The 24,194-nt window shown below is 43.3% G+C and overlaps 1 protein-coding gene across 1 annotated transcript in view; it reads right to left on the bottom strand.

Moving 5' to 3' along the window:
* CUNH1orf21 (chromosome unknown C1orf21 homolog) overlaps positions 1-21,040 on the bottom strand; it is a 59,531-nt gene extending 38,491 nt beyond the window's left edge. Inside the window, exons 1-2 of the mRNA XM_031059188.1 lie at positions 20,835-21,040; positions 2,582-2,676 (exon numbers count right to left, since the gene is read on the bottom strand). Of these exons, the coding sequence (XP_030915048.1) occupies positions 2,582-2,676; positions 20,835-20,928 (189 nt within the window). The 5' untranslated portion in view covers positions 20,929-21,040. The remainder of the gene's footprint in view (positions 1-2,581; positions 2,677-20,834) is intronic.
* Between the last annotated feature and the right edge of the window lie 3,154 nt (positions 21,041-24,194).

Here is a 24,194-nt window from a genome sequence, read left to right as displayed (position 1 = left end):
GTGTCTCGGGAGCATTTCTGCTTCACCGTGCCAGAGCTGCCCAAGTGTGGAGCCCTGCTTAAGGCTCAGTCTGAAGCTGAGAAGGTGGTGATTCACTGACAGAGCCTCATCTCTCCCACAGATACCCACATTGTACCAGCCCTTCTCTGGCTCTCCCTCAAGCAGAATCAAAGCCTGGGAGTCTGGCCTCAGCACCCAGGGTGAAATGACAGCTTCCCTGATGACTGCCATGCCCTCCCATTCTCTTCATCGCCCTGACTCAGAAACACTGCAGCACCAAAGGCAGAGATGGCAGCACATCAAAGAGCCTAAGATACAAGGGAAGCAGGTTTATTTTCACTTGAGCCGATTTTTTTTTTTTTTTTTTAAGCAAGACTTCAAAATACCTTAAAAAAGTAACAGAGATGATAATGGGATTGAAAAATTCAATGGCATCTGAATAACACAATTCAAGCAGCAGAATCAGGGGATAAGATAACCCACCCAGACACTGAGGTTACACATCTCATCTGGGCTGTGTTCCTGAAGGGAATGTGAATTTGCAGCCCCGTGACAATAAAGAAATGTGGGGTTAAGAAACAAGAGAGGAGGAAAAAGGGCCAGTCGATTCTCCCACCGCCTTTTCTTGTTCCTAAAATTTCAGTTGCCTGGAAATGGCTGATGAGAAGATGGGATTATGTAAGTGCTTGCCAACTTCTCACACACTGAGGAAATTAAAGCCTCAGTGATGGGCAGCTTAACCCATCCTCTAAGCAGTGAGCTAAAACATGTTTACTAAGGAGAACTCAAATAGTGAAACCCCTTTAAAAAAACCAGAAGTGATGAGGACTTGACAATTCCCAGGATTAAAAAGCTGCATATATTACAGACAAGGTAATCTCCTTACAGAAAGATGAGGAAAAGGAAAATAAAGCCTTTTTGGTGGGCAAGACAGTTTTTGTTTTAAGGCATATCCATCCTGTCTGGCTGAAGACTTTCTTGTGTTATTGCCTTTTTTTTCTCCTGATAAACACGACAGAAGAGCTACACTAGCCTCCAAATCCTTACTGATACATTTTCCAACAAACTCACTGCTCCACATGACCCACCAATAATAAAATGAGAAACACTGCGCTGTTCCTACATTTAATCAGGTGAACACTTGGGTGCTACAAGACACCTAGCACCAAAGTGCAAAACAGCTCGAGCTAGTTTTGAATAGACATTCAGCAAGTGTGTCATCCCAGCAGATCTGAGCTTTCCCTGCTGTCACTGCAGTGACATGGGATCTTCTCCAAATACTCTCATTTAACTACAGCTGAAGGTCAATTGAAAATCTAACACAAAATCACAGTATAACCAGGGCTGGAAGGGACTCACAGGGATCACTGACTCCAACTCCCAGCCCTGCAAAGGGCTCCCCAACAATCTGTTAAAAACCTCTAAATCCTGCTCCAAGCTGAAGTTGCACCACCCACTGGAGCACCAGCAATGCAAAATTGCAGGTAGCAAATGGCTGATCTGGAGGTTGAAGAAGAAATCATATTGCCTGCTGCTCAGCCACAGGATAGGGCAGCAAAATAAACTTCATTTGCTACAGGAATGCACCTGTAGTTGTGTAATGTGTGTCTAGGAGAGGTAATATAAAGTAGCCGAGTTGCTGGAGCTCACATCTTCATCAAAAGTAAAAAATCCCAAACAGCAGCTTTTTCTACAGCTGCCCAATAATGGCAAAAGGCAAATCCTCAGGTAGTGATAATTGTTATGGTTCCACTGGAATCTGCTGCTGCTGTTTCCCCTCTGGACCTACAGTTGGAGGGGGGGAAACCCAACCATTCCATGTGAAGAAAAACTGCACTGAATGAGTGGAACCAGATGTGAAAACTTGCACCCAGCTACAAGAACTGTGGGATGTCTTTGAAAACTTCGACTGGTCAAAGCCCCAGCCAGCCAATAACAAAACCTACAGTCCCTTCAGCTTTGGAAGAGAAGAAACAACTTCTCAGAAATGCCAGAAGTGACTCAACCATGATTTTTAAGTTGCTTCAACAGCATCTTAGTTATTTCAAGTAGTCCTAAGAGTTTGCCTGTGATTGCCTTCCCTTAATGGAACTACGAGCTGGCAAAGCGCTCAAATCAGGGCAAAAGAAACACACACCATTTTTGTGACTGCTGTGTTATGAATATATTGTTTTTTTCTGTTCCAAATTGCCTTCCCTGGGAATTTTAAAATACAGAAAACCAGCAAGTATCTACATAAGTAGGTCATTTTCTTAATGGCAGAGAAGTGCTGTTTTACTCCAGCTCGTTTGTAACACAGACACACGTATTTCCAAAAAAAGAGTATTTTCGGATCTGCAAGAAAGAGGAGTGACTTAAAATCATGGAGGCACTCACTCCAAGATCATGTAGAGTCTAATTCAGAAAAACCAGCAGGAAAAAGTTGCATTTTGCACCTTCCATGAGAGCTTTGCAGGGAGTTGTGACATTTTGGAGAAAATCCTCTTGCCGCGCACAAGCCAGAGCTGGAGGGTGCTGCATATTCCATTACAAAAGCAGAGCCACGTTAGTTCATTAGAGAAGTGATAAGTTCAATCCTTACCAAGTTTTCTTGGTTCCTGGCTGCTATTTTCTGATCATCTTCTCCCCCATTTTTCATGTATTTGACCTCTTCCACTGGTTTGATCCTATACTCATCTGAGCACCAAGAAAAAAAAAAGAAAAAAAAATTGAACCAGTGTAGTTCAGCAGCTGGGATAAAAACCAAACTAAAACCAAAACAGCTGACTAGAATAGACCCTAGTTAAGCAAAGCAACTAAAAATTACATGTATATCTTGTCAAAAGCTTACATGTGACTAATGCAAAGGAAGTTTCTCCTGCCTAAAGCTTCAGTAAGAATTTCAGTAACTCTCTGGTCTAGTATAGCCATGGCACAAGGAAACAGGGATGTTTGGTGTGTCGTCTCTCCCAAATCCATAGTTTTCTCTTTATTATGTTCAATACAAACAAGTTCTTTGCTCCTGCACCATCCCTGGATATTCACTCACAGTGGCTACTCAAGAGAAGGCTGCTCATGGGTGTTCCCTGCACAGCAAAGCTGATAGAGCATACTGAAAATGTAGGTTAAAAGCTGGAAAAAAGCCAACCCACACCATAATCGCTTTGTCCTTTTTTAAATTTTGTTTTTCCTACTGACACAATGCACAGTCATAGAATGATTTCTGGAGAAAAGGCCCCATGCTGACCATCTTCCTCTTCCCACCTCCCCCACCAACCACCATTTTTCCTGCACACAAATGTTACCCAGACAGAAATTCAGCCTGAAAATAAGTAGGAAAAGTAGGATTCTTGGTTTGTCCTCAGTATTTATCAGCTCTTCAAGCTCTTCTTCTACTAGAATTCCCAGCTCTAATGCCAATATGGAAATGTTACCTAACATACAGGTGCTATACCACAGTAGAAAAGTAGGATTCTTGGTTTGTCCTCAATATTTATCAGCTCTTCAAGTACTAGAATTCCCAGCTCTAATGCCAGTATGGAAATGTTACCTAACATACAGGTGCTATACCACAGTAAACCCAAAGCTCCAACAAGGGATTTTTCCCTTGGTAGGACAAGATTGGATTTCACAAAGAATGATTCTTCCCTGCAGCCTGTGAATCCAGTTCTTGCAGGACCAACACTGCCCTTGCTCAGTCACTTTTTGCTCTGCTTATCTTTGCAGCATGTGAGTCTATTGGAAAAAACCAGCCAGAGTTGTGCATCCACCCTCCTCCATCCAGGGTAAACAATGCAGAAGAGAAACTCCATCCCACAAAGGTGGAAAATATTAATACAAAGTGAAATTAGACACAGTACACTTGGAATAAAGGGCAAAACCATGGCAAATTAGAAGATACTGCACCAACTTTGCTCTTTTTCTTTGGGTTTTCAAGCAATTTCTCTCAGTTATACTAAGGGAAAAACAAAGCACAAATAGATTTTTCTGGGTTACCGTGTTGTTAAAAAAAGAATCAATATTGTCTGGACAAAGCTGTTTTCAGGGAACTGTTAACCACAGAGTCTAGAAGTTAAATAAGCCTTGCTTTGAAAAGTAAGGCTTATTTTAAAAATAAACTTGTTTCAAAAAACAATCTTATTTTTTAAAATACATCATGGTTTTGCATTTGGACTAGTCCACATCTATACATTTTCTTTATTATAGAATCTATCAAATAGAAGCATCTGAGACACAGAACCTCAAATCAGATGGAAGAATTTAAGACAATATTGTCAGATTGGTAAATGTGAACAACTCTGAGGTTTTTTTATTTTTATTCTTTTTTCCCAGTGTAATTCAGCTAGTCTGGAGATGACAATTCATAAGCCCAAAAGGGTTGAACACAATAAAGCCTGAGAATTAGAAATAGTTGATTGACTGCAATTATCTAACTTACATTTTCCTCTCTGCCTCAGTGCTCTGTGTTGTGATTAGCAATAAAACCCACACGCAGAAAAAGCATCAAACTCCCACAGAGGCACGCAGGGATCTGAATGGGGAAACAGATGAGCAAGAGAAAGCAGCACAAAGGACATTTCCCAACCCACAGCCAGTCCAGGGGCACTGGAGGAGAGAGGAAGTTCAGCCCAGCCTTGTGGAAAATGAGGAAGGTATGGAGAGGCTGATGTTCCATGGCAAAAATAACCCTGAAATGTGTCTGCTGCTTATTCCAAGAGATTAATTGTGATTAAACACATATCCAGGCAGCAGCTGATCCTGTGGGGATGGTGCTTCCTTGGACACATCATCCCTTGGAGCAATTCAACCAGGGCACCAAGGAGTCCCTGACTGATAGGCAGGATAATCAGGCTGACATGTGAAATTCTGATACACCTGGACAGGACAGAGTCTCTCTCGAGATCAAAAAGTTTAAATTCACAATGGACATGGGCACAGATCCTTCAAATGCTGCATCACTTGCCAGATGCATTAAGTAGCTCTGAACTGGTGGCAGAAAACCTTGCACAGATTTCTTATGATATTTCCACAGCTATTTCCAACAGTGTTAGTAAACGTCAATACTTTCCTGATGACACAAGAAGTATTCGATTATCTCTGGCACAGCTGGTGTTACTGTCCCCTCCATCCTACCAACAGCAGAAGTGCAGACAACTGAATAATTTACACCCAAGATATGCAGCAGCAAGGTGGTTTTGAAAAATAAACCAGTAATTTGTCATAACATTTTCTGGACAAGTTGAATCCACCACAGCAAGTCTTACTCTGAAGAAATCCAACTTCTCCTTAGGAGAATGGCTTCCCACTGCCACAGGGCAGGGTTAGATGGGAAATTGGGAAGGAATTGTTCCCTGTGAGGGTGGGGAGGCCCTGGCACAGGGTGCCCAGAGAAGCTGTGGCTGCCCCTGGATCCCTGGCAGTGTCCAAGGCCAGGCTGGACAGGGCTTGGAGGAACCTGGGACAGTGGAAAGTGTCCCTGTCCATGGCAGGGGGTGGCACTGCATGGGCTTTAAGACCCCTTCCAATCCAAACCATTCTGTGATTTTGTGGATAAAGATAAAAACAAAAATCAGGAAGCCCCTGCAGATGTTGGCAGAATCAGCCTAGTAATAGAAAATGTCTTACCAAATTAATATAAATGTCCTGGCTCTAATAGATGGTCTGTCTTTGAGCAGAAGAAATCTCTGCTTGTATCTCAAAAAGCAATAAAGCTTTGACACAATCTGAAGCTGAGGATCTGCCCTAAAGGCCAAGAGATTATCTCTTGGGGTGAGACCCACTGGGGAAGGGTTTGAGGGGCTGGCACTCAGCTCCCAGTGGCTCAAGGGGTGATGAACAGCCCAGAGCTCCAGGCAGCTCCAGCTCCAGCAATCCAGGGGCTCTCTGCACACACCACAGTGAGACCAAATGGCAAATGCAGCACTGGCCTGTGGAAAGGCAGGGATCAACTTCATTTTGGTTAATAAGTGAGCCATAACAACTGTTTTATCAGCTACACACAGAAGTGAAGGGAGCAGATCAGAGATCTGTTATGTTTGAAGCAACATCATTACTCATAAGCTCTCCTAGTTCTGTATCACAGGCAAAATCCCTTCCTTAAAACAAGGAGCAGTGGTATAATACATTGGAAATATTTGTTAGCATTGAGTAGTCTCTGGCTAGAGGGAGGTATGAATAGATATGATTTCACTTTGCAAGGGAAAAGAACAGCTAAGTAATTATACAGAATTATACATCTAGGGAGGACACTGCTTGCTGGTGTAACAGAGAACCTTATTCACAGGTAAGACAACATCCTTTATTTCAAATATATTAAATAGAGGAATTAAAATAAAATAATTATTTTCAGAAGATGGGTCTTGCACTGCATTGTTATTTTTGGGAGGACACAATGATACACAGACTTCTTTTGACTAGGTGAAGACAAAATTTGTCTTCTATAGATACTTTACACATAAGGCAAAGTGTTCAGAAACTACAGATTCTGAGCTATTTATGAGCTTGTGCTTGTTCTAAACCTACTGTCAGGATGAAAGCTCTGCAATTGCAAAAGGGATGTCTACACAACACACAGACCTTGAAGCAGATCATGAGGTGTATGGTCATTAATAGTTTGAAGTGAATATGAAAACTGGATTAAAGACGGGTTGGATGAAGGGGCCCTTAATGCCTTTCCTGTAGGTATGTGCAAAAAACTGCTAACCTGGTTTTGCTCACTAAGTTAAGAGTAGCCTGGAGTCGAAGAAGTAAAGGATGATAAAAAACATATTTTAAGTTTTACCTTCTAATTCCTACTGAAGCAAACACAGCATTTTCAGGTATTTTGATGTGAGTGATCAGAAACAAATCCAGAGAAATCCTGAAATGTTGACTGAGATCCAGCAGGACCTAATTAAGTCTGGCAGCCAACAAGACCTTTAAAACTGTAAGACATTCAGGATCAAGGAAATCTGTACTCTATGTGTGTTTACCTTGGTCTTTCCCCTAAATACAGTTTTATATCAAAAAGAAAAGTGAAACATGTTCATGCTTCTTTCTTGTATAGAACTAAAAATCAAATAGTGAATATGATTAAAAAAATAAGGACACTATCACTCAGAAAGTGATATATCATGCATCCTTATGCTCCTTTTCAGGAGTAAAAACAAAATCAAGTCCTCTCTTCCACTGTGTGGTGTATTACATAAAATGAGAAAATTTTCAATAACTCATATGGGGGAGGAATGGCTTTACAGGACTGTCACAGCAAATCCCGAGTTGAAGAGAAGCAACTCAATTAAATCCAAAGAAAAACAACATAAATGAACCACAAAAGACAGAAATATTGCAAGCATAACACCCACCACAAAATCACAGGATATAAACCAGAAAGCAGAAATGCTTCTAGCTCCAAACTGTGGAAAGGCACAGGGAGGAAGAATTTTGAAGTTGAATATGCTGCAAAAATTCTCAGCAGGCAAATCTTATGAATGAAGATCTCCATCTGGAAACAGATAATTCCACTCAAACATGTCACCCAGTTGCCATGGCAATGTGACAAAGAAAAACAGCACTCATTAATAACAATTTCAGTGATAAATGAGCATATCAACTTAGAATATTGAAACAATTACTGGGTGGGGGGCACAAAACCGTGGTGGTTCCCATGAGAAAAATGTCTTCAGCACTTCCAGACATGGCTGTGCCTTTACCACAGGAATATGGGCAATGACATCAATTCCAGCTCAGTTTAAAGGAAAGAGCAACACCAGAAAAGCATAACTTTGTCAAATATATCTAGAGTCACTGTGACTTTCAGAGAAATACTTGGTTAAACAGCAAGCCTTTAAATAAGTAAATGAATAGAAAGCTGATTTACACTGATTCCCATTTCAGACATCTAAGGACAAACAGATTTGGTTCCGCTGTCATCAAGAGGGACGATGGGTGAGCCTCTTCTCTATTTTTAGCACAATATCAAGTATCAGGCAGGAGGTGAGTGGTACTTCAGCGATACCACCAAGAGGGAAGTTTCTAAACACACCTTCATCTATCTCCCTGTGCCACATATTTTTCTGCAGTCTCTCTTGCCTTTCTATCACACGACATGCCAGGATTTATCCTCCATCCCTGCTAAACCACAGGTCTGTTCTGTAAAATAGGAGCTTTCTGTCTAACAAATTCATCTGCACTGCACTTGGTTCTGCCAGGTGCAGAAAGTGCTCCTACTGCTGTGAATGCCACAGATCAAAGCTCCACGTGCTCCCCTCTCCCAAAGGCTTGAAAGCTCAAAGCTATATTTAGATAAAGGACTGAATTGCTTTCTCTAAAAATATTTGTTAAGAACCGTAAGAGATTTTGATGCAATTTAACTGAAACATAAAGCAGCAGGTGAGCCACTTAGATGCTGAGCACAGAACATGCCAAACATCCCAGAATGGTTTGGGTGGGAAGGGACCTTAAAAATCATCTAATTCCACCCCCTGCCATGGGCAGGGACATTTTCTATGAGCACCCACAGCTTCTCTGGGCACCCTGTGCCAGGGCCTCACCACCCTCACAGGCAACAATTCCCAATATCCCGTCTATCCCTGCCCTCTGACAGTGGGAAGCCATTCCCCCTTGTCCTGTCACTCCATCCTTTGTAAACAGTCACTCCATCTTTTTTGTCATCTCCCTACAGGCACTGAAGGCCTGAAGCTTCTCCAGGCTGATCAATCCTAATTCTCCCAGCCCTCCCTCACAGCAAAGCTGCTCCATCCCTCTGATCATCTTGATGGCCTCCTCTGGACTGGCTCCAACAGCTCCCTGTCCTGCCTGTGCTGGGATGCTGGAGCTGGACGAGCTCTCCTGGAGCCCATCCCCAGTGCCACGGGGAAGGAGGAACACTCCAAGATCCACAGCTGCACTGGGAGGACACGAGCAGTGGTGGGCCCAGCTCTAGAGAGAGCCAGGCTACACACCAGGGGAAAAAACACAATCACAGAGCACCAGGAGAGTCAAGGAGCAGAATCAGATTGCCTGGGTGGCTGCAGCTTCCAGCACCTGAGTCATCAGCCTGGAGTGCCACGGGCTCATGTGCATCTGGTCTGGAGGACTGGAAGGGTGAGATGAGCTACTCAGGTTATTCCAACCCTGTTATGTATGTGGGTATCAACTGCCCAGATACCAGAGAAGTTACGCCAAAAATCCCCCAAAAAAGTCAACAGTCAGAGAAAGTAGTTGCAAAAATCCTGCAAATTAATATTTCTTGAACTAAATATTAGGAAATGGAGGATATCTAAGTTATCTTCTTAGGTCCTGCTTCAAGCACTCACAGAAAGCAGCAGCTCTGTGGTTCATTTGAGTCTAAAGGGTTAAAGCATTTGCTCAGCTGTGGGGGTGGGTTTCTGATCCACTTGGATGTGGGCTGGGAGTGAAATTTCATTGGAGATCAACCAGTATTGGGTGAGCAGCCTGTTGTTTTCCTTGTTGCCAACCCTCAAAGCTATCAATTCACAGGCAATTCCTGATCCAAGTGATCATGGTTTTACTAACATGAATAGAATAATAAAAATAGCTTAGGAAATAAGCCAACCCATTTTTCTCAAAGGATTATCTGAAAATGCTCATTCAGATTTCCCAAATTAATTTACCTTACCCTAATCCAATCTAAAAATACAGCCACTGCTCTGAGTCGAGGCAGTGGACACCAGAAGATACTAAACAGAGAACAGGTGCATGAGCAACACACCAATTCTGCCAACAAAATCCAAATCCTCTGACAGAACAGCTCTTTAAAAATCAACACACCACACAGATCACAGCACATCTGCAAAGACCACCCTCAAGCACTTTCCCTTCTTCCTACACAACCCTGACATATACCCAAGGAATGCCAACAACTGCTTCTGCAGATGTGGCCACTAGGGCTGGGTTTTTGGAGGAAAAAAGGGATTGAGACACTCAGTGCAACAAAAGCCAGTCCCTAAGTGGAGGATTCCTGCAGAACTGGAAGGGCATTCAGCAAGACAGAGGAACTCTTTCCTAAGCTATCCAGCAGCCCCATGGCATACCCAGTGCTTCATGAAACATTAACTCCCTCAAGGGTGATGCCTACCTGAAGAAATTTAGCAACTTCCCTTCTACTTCACCAAACCTCCCTCCTGCAGGCCCAAGCCATGGCATCTTTCAGCAGCAATCCCTAAGGCCGAAAGGTCTGACAGAACACAGCTCCATTAACTGTCCTGGACATGATCTTGGTCTTTGCTGCTGGAGAAGCACAACCCCTCATGTTTCTGTATTAGCCCCCCATCCCTCCCCAGTGCTGTCAGCAGCTTCCAGAGCTGCTCACAGCTCTCCATCCCTTGGTAGCTCTGTCCTCTCCCAGCCTGATGCCTGCCTGTGGCAGAAGGTGCTGTACCAACCCCTGCACTGCTGCTGCTCCTCGGGTGCCTCAGTTTGTCCATCTTGCATTTTCTGATTACTTTCCCCCCAGTTTAAAGGTGGCAGGTGATGATGAAGCCATAATTCAGCTCCCTTGTTTAAATCTATAGGTTTAATTCTCAAATTTGGCACGCGACTCGCACAAACAAATCACTGTACATCAGCTGTCACAGCAGGAGATGTGCAGCCAAATCAAGCAGGGGGTTACTTGCTTCCCACCTTCACTTGGTTCCTTCTTAGCTCCCTCTACTTGTTTTTTCTTCTTGGTTCCTTCCACCACTTGGTTTCTTCTTGGTCAAAAAGTCCCCAGTGTGGGAACTCTGCACATCACTTCGGATGTGAGGAGTCCCCCGAGACCACGTCGAGAGCCGAAACCCCGTCAGGGGGCTCGGAGATCTTGGCATGATGCCCGGAACACTTGGTGGCTGGATTTCGATCCTGCAAATGAATTGCCAGTTTGGTATGAGGGCTGGAAGGTGTCACAGGTTTAAAGGGTGTTTTTATAAGGTGTACACAGGGTGAAAATATAAGTTTTAAAAATTTTTGTATAAAGGTAATGGGGACAAGATGGAGGGAACAGGGCGTGTCTCATCCTTCTTCCTTCTTCTTCTTGTTCTCCATCTTCTGCTGTGGTGATGGCACTCAGGGATTGGTTTGGGGAAGGGGTGCACTGTCCAACATGGGTGATAGGTATTGGGAGGTAAAGGTAAATATGATATACGTAATTTGTGGTATAAGAGACGGAGCAGCCTTGGGGGCGGTCGGAGAGCATCGTGGCTGCCTTGCTGGTCAGACCTCTGTCTGCCAGGAAGAAAATTTTGTAGATAAGACTTAATAAACAACCTGAAGACCGAACAGCAAAGAGTCCAGTCTCATTCTTCAGAGCCTGGGGTCGCTCCCTGGACCACCCAACTCACCTCGGGGGCAGAGAACAAGCAGCCGACCCCGAGACCCAGGGCTACTCTATGTTTTGAGCTGTCATCTAGTCCAAGCCCTGTGAAACCTGGAGTTGTACATACAATTTTCCATCACATTATGAGTTAAGGATTGTTTTAACTAACCTCACACCAGGGCACAGCCCCACTGCTCTGTATCTGCCAGGTCTACCTTAGCTGTAGGTAGGTCAGAGGAACCACAGCCTCAGAGGCCATTTCATTATCTCAGGGAAGATTTGAAAATACAACCTCAACATCCCCAAATCCAGTTAATGCTAAACACACAATCTCTGCCTTGCTTCCACTGTCTTTGTGTTCAGGATCTGAGGAAACACCGTATGTGAGATGGTATTGAAAAAACCTGCCATGTGATCATATAATTAAAGACTTTTGTGCACTCCTCTGTAATTACAAAGCCAAAGAAGAGTGCTGGTGGTGTGCACTCATAACTATCTTTCAGCTACCCAGATTTCTGCTTGCTGAAGCTATATAATTCATATATACATATATATATATAAATATATATATACACACACAGACACTTTTTTCCTACCTTTTTGTTTTCATTTAATTAACACAACTTCGAGGCACACACTAGGTTTTTTTAAAGGAAACCATTTCTCAGGTAGAGGAGATTACAGCCACAGTGTTTGGCAGGAAGGATACCCAGTAAATGCAATTATCTAGCCCACTAAAAAGATGAAATTGAGAAATGAAAGCGGGGAGGGAACAAGCAGCAGGGAGATTAACTAAAGGAATGGACAGGAGGAAAACAAGGGGTCTGTGCCTTGAAAATACGACTGTTCATATGAAGTACCCAGGTGGGTGTCTGGATCCAGGCTGCCTTGAACACAGCACAGCATGGCCAGCTTGGAAAGGCTCCTTCAACTCCATTTCACTGCTCTGGTTTGAAATTCTCCCTCAGTAAGTTTAAAAAAAACCACCAAGCACAAAACACTTAATTCTTTTCAGGTTTTTCAATGTCATTAATGAAACTCCCAGTCTCTGCTGACCCTCCCTTCACCCCCATCAGTCTACGTACTCCACTGAACATTCCTCACTTTGGCACAGAACCTGTCAGGGACTATCCAGTTCCAGGAAAAACACCTAACTGACCATTTCTGTGAGCATCCCTCGTGCAGCACTGCAGGCTGTGCCTTTTACAGCCCCTCTAAGCTATCCACCCACCCAAAAGCAACTCCTGAACGGAGCTGCCCCAAGCATTCCCTGGAAATAAGTCATTACCACTCCACACCCTCGAAATCACACATCTCCTATTACTGCAAACACAGGATGAGGCGCCTTCAGTTTCCTTGTCAATAAAAAAGCCAATTCCTCTTTCCTTAACAAGCAATGCCATTCTCAATCAGTCAGCTATTAAATGAGATTGTTGCCCCGCAACGTATGACTTGAAATGGATTTTCATACCCTTTCTGGGATAGTAACTTTTTCCTATTAATATTGGGCTATCAAATTTTCCATGCTCATGGGCCTCCAAGAGTGTTTGTAAATCAGCAGCTATTTAATTTTTATTAATTCCAATATGGAAGGGACTGAATAAATACCTTGAACCAGCAACATCTCCTCACTGTCAGTATTTCTTTAAACCAAGAGGGGAGATCTAATGAAAACTTGATTTACAAAATACAGCACACATTTCCAGATGCAAAAGATACAGAAGTTAATTACATTATTTTACTTACAGACCATCTAGCAGCTCCAAAAGTAACCTATTGGAAAGATTAATATTTTACTCTGGTTACAGATTTTCCATGCCTTCTTCCCTTCCCTTTGGGCAACGCTTTTTAAAAGAAAGTTTTAAAAATACTGATGTCTGAAAGAAAAGAGTTTAGTAATAGCTAAAAAAAACCCAAACAAACCAACAATCCCACCCTGTGCATGCCTGGGAGCATTGTCCAAATGCTCCTGGAGCTCTGGCAGCCTTGGGGGCTGTGACCACTTGACAACAAAATACAGGGGATAACATGCATGCAATATAACAACTACAAGCATTACACAATTCAGGTGACTTCAGTGGAAAAAAAACAATCCACGACACCCCCTTTTTTCCCTCTGAATAGCTCGAGATCATTCATGGAGCCGTAACTCCTGGAACAAAGGTGACTGCATGCTCCTTCCAGCACCACGGAACACAAAGTGCTCTGCACCCGAGCTGCCTGAACAGCCCCTGCAGTGCTCCTGTGGCAAGAGCAGAAAGGAAAAACAGAATTTAAAAGCACCCTAACCCTGATCCTTCCTGCCAGAGCCCCCACTCATACAGGTAAGAAGAAAAAGTGCATGGCAGGGCATAATAATGACAGCCCTCAGTAGAAGCCAGGCTTTTTTTTTCACAAGCACATGAAGAAAAAGTCTTAACATTTTCCATTTTGCTCCCATTTTTCTCTGGTGCTAGCTCAAGGCAGAGCACTGTCAGTCTTGGGCCTCTCCACAAGGAGAACATGAGACCACTTGGTTGTAATATTTATTGAAAATATCCATGATGGCACAGTGGTTTTGAGAATTACCTATTGGAAAAACGCCTTCTATGTTCAATTCCTCTATCCTATAAAGGCACCTCTGGCTGTGTGTGCCAAAGATACACAAATACTTATTGGTTACATACCTTTTCTTTGTATTTAACAGCTATTTCTACCAGTAGATATTTCCTACTATAAAATTACAGCCTTAAAATTTTCAGTTTTGTGTTGCTGAAATGAATACACACCCATACAGCTACACAAGGCTTACCTGGGGAATTGGGAATTATTCCCTAGAGTGAGTCTTTTCTGCCCAAATTCCAGGCTTTGGGGTTTTCTCTTGGTTTTTTAGTTCTCCAAATTTGTGGCCCAGTAATAAAACACTTGGAAAATGGCTAAAGGAACACTGCAGTAACTGAAAGTAAATGGCATTTTTACCAGGATTTTTCCTTGTTTGCATGTCCAGGTAGGCAATGAACGCCAGAGATCGTCTTGAAAAGATTAAGTGAAAAACTAAGTGTGTCTGTACCATAAAAAAAACGGATTTCCTTTAGCACCAAGGCTGCTAGAAAACACATCCCGGCTCCTTCCTAGCCAGCTCCAAAGGCGGATGTATGGCCCTATTTATAGCCCACTAATGCAATTGTGAAATCCACACCCCTTGCACTCCATTTCTGTGGGCTGGGAATGGACTCTCCATGGGGTAAGCAGCTTGGAGGAAAGGTCACTCCTAGAATAACACCACGTTCTCTCTGCCCTCCCTCCAGGGACTGCAGAGACTCGGGGTCCCTCAGAGCCCTCTGGGGTGCTCTGATGCTGATGGAGAGCTTGCAAAAGGGGAAAGCTCACATGAAAATAAGCAGCAAGGAAGTGATGACCTGCCTTGTCGGAATTCAGGACATCCCTCTGGCTGTCCTGGACTGCCAAGACCCCTGCCAGGGGGCTCAGAGACCCTGGCACAGAGCCCAAAACACCTGTGGGTTTGATTATGACCCATGGAGCAAATTAGCAACCTTATATGAAGATCTGCAAGCCACAACAGTTTAAGTGGAATGATAGTGAAGTTATCACGGGGTGAAAAATAGATTTATGGGTTTTTTAGAATGGGGGTTCAGGGGGCAAGATGGAGGAATCTGGGCATGTCCAGCCTTTCTCCTTCTTCTTCTTCTTGGCCTCCATCTTCTGCTGTGATGGTGGCACTTACAGATTGGTTTAGAGAAGAAGCTCACTGTCTAACATAGGTGATAGGTATTGGAAAGTTATTGTAAATATTGTATACGTAGTTTTTTGTATAAAAAGACAGCACCACCCCAGGGCAGGCAGAGTGCCTCTGACTGTCCTGTTGAGCGGACCTCAGCTGGACAGGAGAAAGAATTTTATAGATAAGGAACAATAAACAACCTTGAGACCAAGAAATGAAGAGCTCTGGCTCCTTCTTCAAGCACTGGGCTGGGAAAAGAGACTTTCTAACGTATCTTGTGGTCACTCTGACAAGCTAGAGACCCCAAGACTGCCTGTGATTAATTTCTGCTCCTAAAACAGGGATATCAACTGTTTGTCCACCTTGGCTCACCTTCTGTCTCTGCACTGTAAATCCCCACTGGAAGTGGCGAGTCCAACTGTGTGTGCATCGTTCCAAACCCAGCACTGCAAAGATCTGGGTAAAAACAGTTCCCTTCCACTGAGGAGAATGACTGTGCAGAATAATTCCCTCATCTAACACCATGACAAGGGGTTGTAAAAACAGTCCAAGAAGATTAACCACCAGAAGAAGGTCACTATAGAGTGTGAGGGCTGTCTAATTTATGGATACCTGTTCCAAGCCCAGGTCTCTTTCAGGTAGGAAAACCTCAGCAACCTTTCCATGGCAAAGATCTTCTATCCATTCAGGAAAGACATCTCTTTTTGGGTCTTTCTAATTACTTTTTTCAAATAGGCACCGAGAAATATCTTCAAACACTGTTGCTCTACTGCCTGGACCATTTACAGCTAAGTAATTTTCCAGCACCCAGGTATATAAAAAGCTACTCTCCCATCACTTCAGAACTGGTTTTCTTCTCTGCTGGATCAATGAAAATAGACACTGAAAACCAATCTTGCCAAAAGAGGCAAGGTACCTTCTTGGAGCCGGTAGGAACCTTTCCACAGACGTGGATGTCACCCCAAAGGAACACCAGATCAGTGTTTCTGCACTTCCAAGGGGGGAAAAATGGGGAAAAGAGTAGGAGAAGGGAGAACTATTTCAACCACCATCATTACACACAGACCACAATTAATGGACAGCTGCTGTCAGTCCCTGTCAGTCCTGAGTGCACTGAGGCCACAACCAGCCCCTTGAGAGCCCACCTGCATCTCCTGCCCATGGTCCAGGAGCTCTGCTTCTGCTGAGACTTGGGCCTCCAGTCCCTGCCAGAGCAGGTCTGCCTGCCTCTGGTCCCATCTCCTGGAAGGACCTCAGCCCCACATTGTAGATATCTTCTCTCCCATCTCTCCTGTCTCCAGCCTTATCTCCTGGTGCTCCTCACTGCATTTCCTGGATCTGGTTCATTGCCATGCCTAGGACTGCTCTTTTTGTAATCTTTATATATCTATATTTCTGTGCTGGAGAGGGAGGAAGAGCTTGTTTTGTTACTACTCAGAGCCAACCCATAGTCCAGAGCAGCCTCTTCCCTCTTCTGCAAATGCAGCACTTTTCCCAAGAGCTATAAAGATGAGCCACTTCTGTACATGAAAATACAGTTTTAATTCACGTGGAAAATGCTTTTTTTGCACATATTGATCATGAAAACATAACCAGACAAAACCTGGGGGTGCGGTTTAGTTTTGTTTTGATTTTCTTTAAACTCTGTTGCTTCCTTATGGTAATAAAATAGTAAATTATTGACTTACCAAGGGTGTTCTCAGAGTTACACAAATACATCATAAATACATCATAAACCCAGATAACACATGCAATTTTGTTACATTTCCCACAAGAATATAACCTTGGTGGGTAGGGTTTGGTTCTATTCCTTTCTCTCATTTCCTGAAGCACTTGTTTAGAGCTGCCCCGTTTACTTATATAAGAAGCAGACTATCAACAAATTGCTAAACAAGGCAAGGAAAGAGAATGGTTTGGGTTGGAAGGGACCTTAAAGACTATCCCACTCCTGCCATGGGCACAAACACCTTCCACTAGCCCAGGTGGCTCCAAGCCCCATCCAGCCTGGCCTTGTGCATGAATCAATTTTTCAATCTCATTATAATACTTTACTGCTGAAGATTTCCTTTCCTAGCCTTCTCAGCTGTTCTGAGATAAACTGCTTTATAAACGATTGTGCTTTGGGTTCAGCTTTATTTAGACAGGTTTAGCAATTGAGCTGCTCCTAATAACAGAAATCCCACCATGATATTCCCATTTTGTCAGGAAATTCTGACCTGACATGTTCACTCCCCCTTTTGCAAAGCACCAAGGAGCTCCATGGAAACATCTGGATTAAGCCTCTCAGACTAATGAACACATTCTAGAATTTATTTTTTTCCCAAATCACATTACCACTTATTTTCTTACAGAAAGAATTACTTCAATGACCTCCTCCTCAACGGAACATCCCATAATTTTTTATAAAGGCACAAATAAAATTAATCTACAGGAGATGTTATATTATTAAAACATATGCTGAAATCAACAATGCTTAAGGCTCTATCATGGCATTTTGTTCTTCATTGGTATTTACATATTACAGTTCTTATGTATTGCCCTGGAAATCAGCTTTGAAGTGAAATGATGAATAAATGAAGATTTATTATTACTATCCTTATTAGAGGGATTTTAAAGTCATTAGAGACCAACAGACATAATAATCATATTATATTCAATCTTCTCTAGAACATCTCCTTTGATAGGCCTGCTAACTCAATTATTTAAATATATATTACAGCAAAATGCAGCATGACTCCTACAGCTTGGGATAGGGTGGAAATTTTTATGTTTTGGTTTCATTTACCAGGATTTGTCCTTACAGAAATTCATGGGTTTCACAATGGGTTTCTTGGTTTTGAACACCAGGATTTCAAATTCACAGCAAGCACCTTGCTCAATGTGTCTGCTCAGCTAAAATAAAAGGTTAAAAGCTGGGGAAGAAATAGGGTACTAGAGATCAATCTTAATCTGCAGTGACTTCTAAAAGTTCAAAAAAAGAAATCTCTCAGAAGCCATGATCTCCCAAATAGTCAATAGACTTGACTGCAACCAATCCCACCATGAAAGAAGAGAAAGATCCAGAGGTTCTGAGGAAGAGCCAAAGCAGAACTGCACCACTCTGAGAAGCTCAGAAAATTCTCTCTGGATTCAATGTCAGTCAAGTAGAAACTACTCATGGGGAAAAAAAATCCAAACACTGCTTAACTGGAAAGTACAATCCTTACTATTGACTCCTTCTGCCTGCAGCTTGTCTGGGGCAGGTGCTAGAGGAAGGAAGGTGAGCTGCTTCCAGTGGGGTGTAGTCACACAGTGAGGGGCAATTTCCTGTCAGCCACATCCCTCAGAGCCCACTGCCTGCCCAGGGAAGGCAGCACCAGCACTCTGCTCTTTTCCTTTAATCCTCTCACTGCTGTGCAAATCCCTCAGGACTTCCTCCCCTAGTGAAACATCTGAGGCAATGTGGCCATCACAGCCATGAGGCTCATCCCTGCTGCTTCTGCACAGGCACCTGATGTCCCCTTGGTCCCCAGGTGCCAACCCTGCCCGTGCTCCTGCCCATACACAGCATGGCTCATGCTCACTGATATTCTCAGGGTGTTACTGACACATCAGCCACCTTCCAACCCCATCTGACTTCTGCTTCCTTTACTTTGCAGCCTCCTTGCCAAGAACTAACCTCTAATTCCCTCTCCATCACCTCCTGGCTCCTTGTTTCCCTACCACTCACCTTGGTTTAGCTCTGCCTATTCATACTGCAGGGGATTTTCAATGCCCAGAGGCAGCACAGATACTCTGCTCATGGCCACTGGATGGGTGAGACACTTCTGTCCCTTCCTAAAAATAAGAATGGAAGCATCGGGTGGGGATGCCCTGGCACAGGGTGCCCAGAGAAGCTGTGGCTGCCCCTGGATCTCTGGAAGTGCCCAAGCCCAGGTTGGATGGGGCTTAGAGCACCCTGGGGCAGTGGGAGGTGTCCCTGCCCATGGCAGGGGTGGCACTGGAGGATCTGTAAAAACTCCAGCTCAACCTCCTCCTGCACCCAGCTCCTGACCTAGAAGCTGTCTTTCAACAGCAAGGGGAAAATGTGACTTCTATGGTTACCAATCAATGAGTTAAGTCAGACTCCAACTCTGCTAAGAAGGAATCAGTCATGGACTCAGATCCTTAGGAATGACAAATCCAACACCTAAACTAAAGCATGGGCCAGGAAATGGTTAAGAGCAGGAAGCACTCCTCACAGTACAATACAGAAGGATTTACAGCCCTCAAATGGATCCCAGAATACCTAAATGATACTGCTGACACCAGTCCAGCTCTATAAATGGGAGCTTTTTGAAATCCCTTCAATCTTCTTGATCCTCTGACTCCAGAAGCTACTTTAAGTTTCCTGTGTTGAAGTTATGATCTTTGGCCCACAGCATGTGGTTAAACCACCACCAAAAAAAAAGAAAAAGACTGAGACTCACATTTGGCCAAAAATTGCTCCCTAAGTATAAGCTAAAATCTAAACTCAAATTCCTCTGAGCAACTGATAGAATTTTCTGTTTATGACAGCACTTAAAGCCTATTTAAACAAAAGTAATGTACTGAGCTGACAATTCCAAACCCAGCATCTCCCAGGGATGAGAAAGAGGGCTGAACAGTCCTGAAATTTGTTCAACAACTGCTTTCTCTTCAGGTAACACCTCTGGGAATTCTTACTCTGGGATCCAGTGGGAGACCAAGCCAGCCCTCAGAAAGGCTGGAAAAAGCACCAGGGAGGTTTGGTGTACTCATTACCAAGGTACCAGTTTTGAGAATAACAGCACCAAAGAACTTAGTCACAGCTGACTTAACTTTCAGGCAGACATCTACACAGATCTAGAAATATCATTTCTGAACAGTCTTTCAGATAATTCCTGACATTTTAAAATCTGTATTGAAAGATTTACATCTTTATCGAAGAAAAACTTTGTGTATACTGACAGAACCTGGGGCAAAAAAAAAAAAAACAGACAAAAAACCATGAAGCTGACTATGATTTTATCTCCTATCATTTTACCTCTCCTGATGCACAAGACCTGGATCACAGACCAGTCTTCACAGTGAACCAGATGGTTTCATCCAACATTCCCAGCTTCCCAGCACCACTAAATCCCTCAGTTTCTAGTTTCACTGTCCCTTCAAACCCTGTTTGCTACAGGACTTCAGAACGAATGTTTTATTGCTTTACAGAAGTGAGGAATTACTTTTCCTCCCAAACGGATTTTCAATTTTTAGGAAATGAGTAAACTATGTTATTACCCAATGGCATATAAACGTATAACAGAGACACACACATATAAATACATATATAAATATATATGTAAAAATACATATATAAATATATATGTAAAAATATATATATAAATATATATACAAACACATATTAAAATATATATAAATACATATAAATACATATATTCATATATAAAGATATATATAAATACATATATAAAGATATATATAAATACATATATAAAGATATATATAAATACATATATAAAGATATATATAAATACATATATAAAGATATATATAAATACATATATAAAGATATATATAAATACATGAGGGAATTGTGCAACTTGTTGTCTTTGAGCTATTCCAGGACTTGTGGAGGTAAAGACAGTACATCACTTAAAATGTTATTTTTTCACTAAGGATTTCACCTGTTTCAAGTGTCATGATATCGTCCCCCAGATGGGCCAACTGCTCTGCCATTGTGGCATATTTTAACAGGCATTTTGCTTTGTGTTTGGTGAAAGGTTAGGACACCCTTGTACACCTTCCAGGACACTCGTGGTGCTGGGACAAAGACAATCCTGCGACACTCACCCCCAAACACATCTCCGTTCTGGTAGTTCTTGCCCTTCTGAGTTTCCTCTTCGTTTTGAACAGTGGACACATGCTTGGCGGAGGCACAGCCCATAGCTTCATTCAGACAGCTCCAGCTGCACCGAACCACAGATCATCTCTAGCGACGCCCACTCATCCTGGCAGGAGGAATCCACCTCCCCGCTCGGCTCCCGCGTGCCTTCCACCTAAACACGGCCAGAGAGAGAGGAAAATGTTCACACAGGGAACCCTTCACATGATGAGCTTCAAGGAGATAAAAAGTGGAGTTTGTGAGGAGGAGCACAAGGGCACAGCTTTAGGCTGCTAAAACCATATTCCATTACAGCTTGTCATGATAAAGGTGCGTCCAGCCTGCCCTGGGACAGAGCAGTTGAACTCAAAGCCTCCTCCAGCCTGATTCTTTAATCCATGGCTTGAAGAAAGCAGCATGCAGATCTGTTTCCCACCCAGCCAGCTATTCTCACAGAATACAGAGGGTTTTGGGAGAGGAGATAAAAAACATCAATATCTGCTACTCCTGCTCCTTTTACCTATCTACCCATCGAGCCAGATTTCTTAAAAGCATTTTACTGATTAAGAGCTGCTAATTGCAAGTGTTGGGACAAAATAACCTCTCTAAATCAATTAAAGATCTTATGTTCCCAGATGTGAAAGGCGATAGTCAGCTGTATTATCTTTTCTCTACGTGTTCATTATTCTACTCAATCCATAAAACCTCCATCGCTCAAAAAGACAACCACCCCCATTTTAAGATGGAATAACACTCCCTGAACAGTCCAGATGTCACATAAAACAAAAGGGAAAAGAAAAATGGAATCCAGAACTGTAATATTTTACGTTAAAAAGAAATTTAAATTAATGAACTGTTTATTGCTAAATGGTTCTGCACTGGAACAAAAGCTACCTCAAAGTTTGGTGAGATAACCTGGTTTGCCTTTCCACCAGCCAAACTTTTCAGAAGGAAGAAAAGTCAGAAACTCTCTCTTTTGCCAAGTTTTTTAGCTCAGCTGTAGCATAAGATCATACACACCATTTCTTAATTCATTACTTCTGAGCATGTACTTTACAAGGCTGTGGCTCATTTTGCTCCATGCTGACCACAAGTTCATGTGTAACATCAGACAAGTACTCTTACCTAAGGAGAGCTGGGTGAGATGATCTTTAAGGTCCCTTCCAACCCAAAGCATTCTGTGACACAGCAGTACCCATTCCAGCAGAAATGGATAATCCCAAGGGAAATGATGGCTTTGCTTTCCCTGAGCACTCAGCACTGGGCAGCTCAGTGACACACCAGCACACGGTCTAGGAGGGTTCTGCTCCTGCCTCTGCAGGGATTTTCCTGCCCATCCCCAAAGCCACAGACATGAGGATGTGGCAGCCAGGCTCAGAGTGATTCCATTCAGCAGACCATGGCTTTCAGCAAGCAAGGGGAAGGAGTCTGGATGCAGAACCACCTCTAACTCCTACTCACAGGCAGCTTCCCCCTTCTCTCCACAGAGCAGTGTTTCTCCTCCACTTGGCAAGGGCATTCCAGAACACACAATGTGTATCTGCTAACCCCTGCTCCCAGCAGTCACCCTTGCCTAGTTTTATCTCAGTACATCCCCCTACATGCTATGTTCCTTTTTTCCTTTTCTTATAAATGCACACCTGAGCCTGAATTTCTCATTCCCCCATCCTTCTCTTCCCCCTTGGACAAAGGTAATTACTCACTCCAAAGCACAGGATTTTATAGGATCACAGAAAAGTTGGGGTTGGGAGGGCCTCTAAGCTCATCTCACTGCAACCTCTGCCATGGGCAGGGACTCCATCCTCTAGCCCAGGCTGCTCCAAGCCTCATCCAGCCTGGTCTTGGACACTTCCAGAGACCCAGGGGCAGCCAATGTTTTGGGCAACTAACACCAGGTATTGCTGCTGTTAGTGGAAGGGAGTGAGCATACCCCTCTGCAGCTATTTTTTAACCCTGTATGGTTACATAATTTCCCCCATCCCAGAAAATGCAGATTTTACAGGAAAAGTCACTATAAAGCCAGGGAAGTCCCTCAGTTTTTGCAGTTCAGGGAGGGTCACAGCTGACAGTTCATCCTCTCCTGTGTCCAAGTGGCAGCCTGCACTAAGGTCTTCATCTCACTGTGGGGGGGAAACAAGGATCCAAAAGGATTTAAAGCATCAGCCAGGCTGTGCTTGGAGATAGGTAAACACACAGAGGTGTGGGAGATGGAGGAGAAACAGCAAACTGGGAGAGGGAACTGCTACCTGGACTGGAAATGAAACAGGGACTTATCTTCCCAGAGGACATAAATCTGGTTAAAGACAAGAGCTTTTAATGGACCAGCTGGAACAAATGAGGGGGTAAACATGACCAACAGAGCCTGGCTGTCTGACTGACCAACTGACTTCTGGTTTAAAATACAACCAGTAGTATTATTCCAGGGAAAAGGGTGTGGCCAACTATAGGAAAAGGAGCAAGGGAATGCTTGATGTAACCCTGGAAAGGATGTGGAGGTGTTTGGGTGACACCTGGGTAGGAGGCTGCCGTGGGGGAGTCACTGCCCACCACAGCCCAGCCTCTCTGAGCAGCAGAACTGCAGGCACAGAAGAACCTGTTGAATGAATTATGCTCCTGCCATATTCAATTATTTTTCCTGTTTCCTTTTCTGCCTCTCAGCAGGGACTGTTTACAAAAGGGAAAACAGCTGCTTAGTAATAAAACCCAAATGTATTTCACAAAGGAGCAGTGGGATGGGTTTAGGAAGGAGATTTTTTTTATGAGGCTTTATACAGCCAGCATGCAGCACAACAAATTGCAAAATACTTAATTATTGATCAGTGCCCAGGATGGTGATGGTCCCAGGATCACTGAGCTGCATGAACAATCAGGAGCAAGGGGATACAGAACAGGAATGCAGAAGGATAAAGCTCTTTGGGGAAGAAAGGGAAAAATACCCACTGTCAAATCTCTCCTGCAGCATTTTGGTAGCACACACGAACCTCTAAAATATGGTCACGTTTGAAGGCACACTGTGATTAAAGGAAACAGATGGGGATACAAGAACTGGAAGTTTCACCTTTTACATTAAAGAACAGCAATCACAGCAGCACCTGAAAAAGCCATACAATTAACAGTTGGGTTATGGAGGGAAACTTCTCCTGGTGCCAATAAACTGAGCTGAGAAAGCTACTGAAAAATGACCTCCAAGGTGAGTCTAACACACACTTCCAGGCATGTTCCTTGGACTGCTGTTAACATAGTGCTGTGAGACACAGGTAACTATACACAACCCAGGGACAGGAGAGGATTTAATACCAAGAACAGAGTGGGAGGAAAGCAGCATTAAT

This window comes from Geospiza fortis, unplaced genomic scaffold (genome assembly GCF_000277835.1).
Source record: "Geospiza fortis unplaced genomic scaffold, GeoFor_1.0 scaffold229, whole genome shotgun sequence".
NCBI lineage: Eukaryota > Metazoa > Chordata > Aves > Passeriformes > Thraupidae > Geospiza > Geospiza fortis.
This window is presented reverse-complemented; position numbering and strand designations above follow the sequence as displayed.